Raw genomic sequence first — 2,898 nt, 5'->3', positions numbered from 1 at the left:
GTTTAAGACCAAGAGTGACACGGTCAGATCTGCTCTTCTTCTGTGACATGGAAGACGTGCTGGAAGGGGAGACTGAAAGCTTAGAGACTGAGGAAGAGGCTGCTGAAATTCAGGTGACCCTCTGGTGAGGCTACAGGTGACGGCAGAGAAGTGGGTGAACTCAGGCGGTAGATGGGGCGGGACTTGGCTGACTTGGTTCTTGTGAAGGAAGAGGGAGAATTAATCTCTTCCTCTGGTTTCTGACCCAGACACTGGGTGGGTGGCGAATATCTCCTCTGAGTCAGGGGACAAAGCTGGAGGCTTAGGTTTGTGGTAGAAGATGATGAACTGAAAAATAATTTGCCCATGTGCACCCAAGTGCATCCGCCAAAGGTGGATGCAACCCAGGAGTTCATCAATGGTTGAACGAATAAACAAAAGGTGGTATATATACACAGTGGAATGTTATTCGGCCTTTAAAAGGAAGGAAATTCTGACACATGCTGTACCGTGGATGAATCTGGAGGTCATTATACTAAGTGAAATAAGTCAGACACAAAAAGACAAATACTGTGTGATTCCACTTATGTGAAGTTACATGAGAGCAGTCAGATTCGTAGAACAGCAGGTAGGATGGTGGTGGCGAGGGGCTGGGGAAGGGGAACGGGGAGCTGCTGTTCAACGGGTGCAGAGATTCAGTTTGGGAAGAGGAAAAAAGTTCTGGAGATGGATAGTGATGATGGCTGCATAGTGATGAATGTACCTGCTGCTGCTGAATGGTACAATTGAAAATAGTTTAAATGGTAAATTTTAAGTTATGCATATTTTATCAAAATTAAAAACATTTTTTCTAAGCAATATGCCTAAAGTCATATAACTAGCAAGTCCAACCCAGCTCTAAATTTCCTGGTACAATTGAAAATAGTTTAAATGGTAAATTTTAAGTTATGCATATTTTATCAAAATTAAAAACACTTTTTCTAAGCAATATGCCTAAAGTCATATAACTAGCAAGTCCAACCCAGCTCTAAATTTCCTCTTGCACCCCTTACCTGTTACTCTGAGCTCCCTCTGTCTCTAGCTGTCCCCTGTCTTCCAGACTGGCTCAGATCACCTGGTAAAGTTATTTCCCATCTCTGGGCCTATTTGTCCTCACCTGTAAACTAGGGATGATACCTCATAGGGTTGGAGTGAGGATTAAGTGAGTCCATACACCTCACGTGCCTGCCAGAAACTGAACTTGTGACATACTAGTTACTATTACTGTTCTTGTGCCAGAGCAACCTGACTTAGGTAAAACAGCCCAGACTAAAATCCATGCTCCAGCACTTATGAGCCAGGTGACCTTGAGCCACTTAACCTGCCTAAGCCTATTAAGAGGGGCTAATAATTCCTGGCTGGCAGGGTTGAGGGCAGAACTAAATAGGACCTGTGGCCAAGGCCCCCAGTGCAGAGCCCGTGTGCCACGGCCTCCCATAAATAGCAGCTGTTATTGTGTGGACACAGGATCACAGTTATGCAAAGAAAAAATTAATACAGTGACATGACCTCCTGCTCTACTTCCATGCTGCCTTATAGGCAGAAACAGCACCTTCCTACTAGCAGCTGAGGTGTTTGAAGAATCCTGATATTATATCCCTGTGCTGGCTTCAGTAACATGTCGGTGTCTGTTTTATTGGTTTCACAAAGGAGACTGATTCAGCCAGGCCTAAGTAACATTTACTGAGCCCCTGCTCTGGGCCTGGCCCCATGCTGCTGCCAGAGAGTCAGAGATGATTCTGAGACTGCCCTATCTGCAAAAAGCTGATATTGGCCCAAACAAGAGCTCCAGATGTTGTCACAGCAAACCTCACAGGAGTTGAGAAACCCGGGATCTTTCCTGAGCCCTAAAGCCTAAGTACTGGGAAACTTTGGACAAGCCAGGTCTCTTCTCCAGAGCTCAGTCCTTGTCCACATACAGAATGAGAACCTTAAACTTGCTGGTCTGTATGACTTGAAGCTATTTCCTTTCTAAATGCATTGATGCCTTTGCCCCATTGTATTCTTCCTGGGAGCAGGCTGCATGGCATAGAATAATTGGGGGAAGTTGAGCCAGAATCACCACCTTCTGCACTGTGGAGACCAGGCCTTGGGACTTTGTATCAGTCAACCAGGATGGGCTTGACCTCATGGTCTGCTGGGACCCCAGCAGCAGACTGGTGAAGATGGGGAAGGTTCTGGAGCTGGGCAGAGCCAGGGCTACCAGGAACTGGAGTGGGGACTGAGCCAAGCCTGCAGGCCAGTGGCCTGCCTAGGTGAACAGAGTAGGAATTAGGAGTGGAGGCTCCACGGCCACGGCAACCCCAGGCTAACGGGAACTGGGCTCCAAGAAGCACAACTTATTCCAGATCCCAACTTGGGGGCTGGGATGCCTGGGTGTGCCCAAGCAGTTCAGGCCTGCCTCCCTAGGAGCACACCAGACAGCTGTCCTAGTGGGAGGACACTGTCCTACAAAGGCAGTTGTACTCTGGGCTTGATCTGCATGCCAGAGGGGCAAGAGCCCACTACTCACATCCCATTCCTACCCCCAGGAGAAAGAAGAGAGGACGGCCTTTGTGTGTTTGCTCCCAAGAGTTTCCTGCATGGAGGATCCTGAGAAATTTTCTTCATTGGCCAAGTTTCCCTTGCCCGTGGGACTACAGAGGAAGTGTCCCACTCTCTGCTCATCTGGGTCTGCCTTCTGGCCCTCTCCCTATCTCATGCCAAGGCACGGGCTGCTCATCTCACATGGGTTGCTGCACTCGTGTTTTCTTATCTCAGGCCGGAATTGAGTGAAATCCAGCAAAGCTTTGTTCAGATCCTGGGGATCATTGGTATGTGCACCAGCATAGCGTTTCCTAGTCAAATTCTCAGTAGCCAACCAAAGTCGATTAATGCGGG

General features: G+C 48.1%; 1 protein-coding gene across 1 annotated transcript in view; it reads left to right on the top strand.

The window, feature by feature from the left end:
- Positions 1–47: 47 nt before the first annotated feature.
- Positions 48–2,898, top strand: part of LOC103595834 (tubulin polyglutamylase TTLL11-like) — a 74,822-nt gene continuing 71,971 nt past the window's right edge. The window contains exon 1 of the mRNA XM_008579340.1: positions 48–124. Coding sequence (XP_008577562.1) covers positions 48–124 — 77 coding nt within the window. The remainder of the gene's footprint in view (positions 125–2,898) is intronic.

Source organism: Galeopterus variegatus, unplaced genomic scaffold (genome assembly GCF_000696425.1).
Source record: "Galeopterus variegatus unplaced genomic scaffold, G_variegatus-3.0.2 Scaffold1859, whole genome shotgun sequence".
NCBI classification, from domain to species: domain Eukaryota; kingdom Metazoa; phylum Chordata; class Mammalia; order Dermoptera; family Cynocephalidae; genus Galeopterus; species Galeopterus variegatus.
Note: the sequence above shows the minus strand (reverse complement) of the source record. Positions and strands in the feature narration are given on the sequence as shown.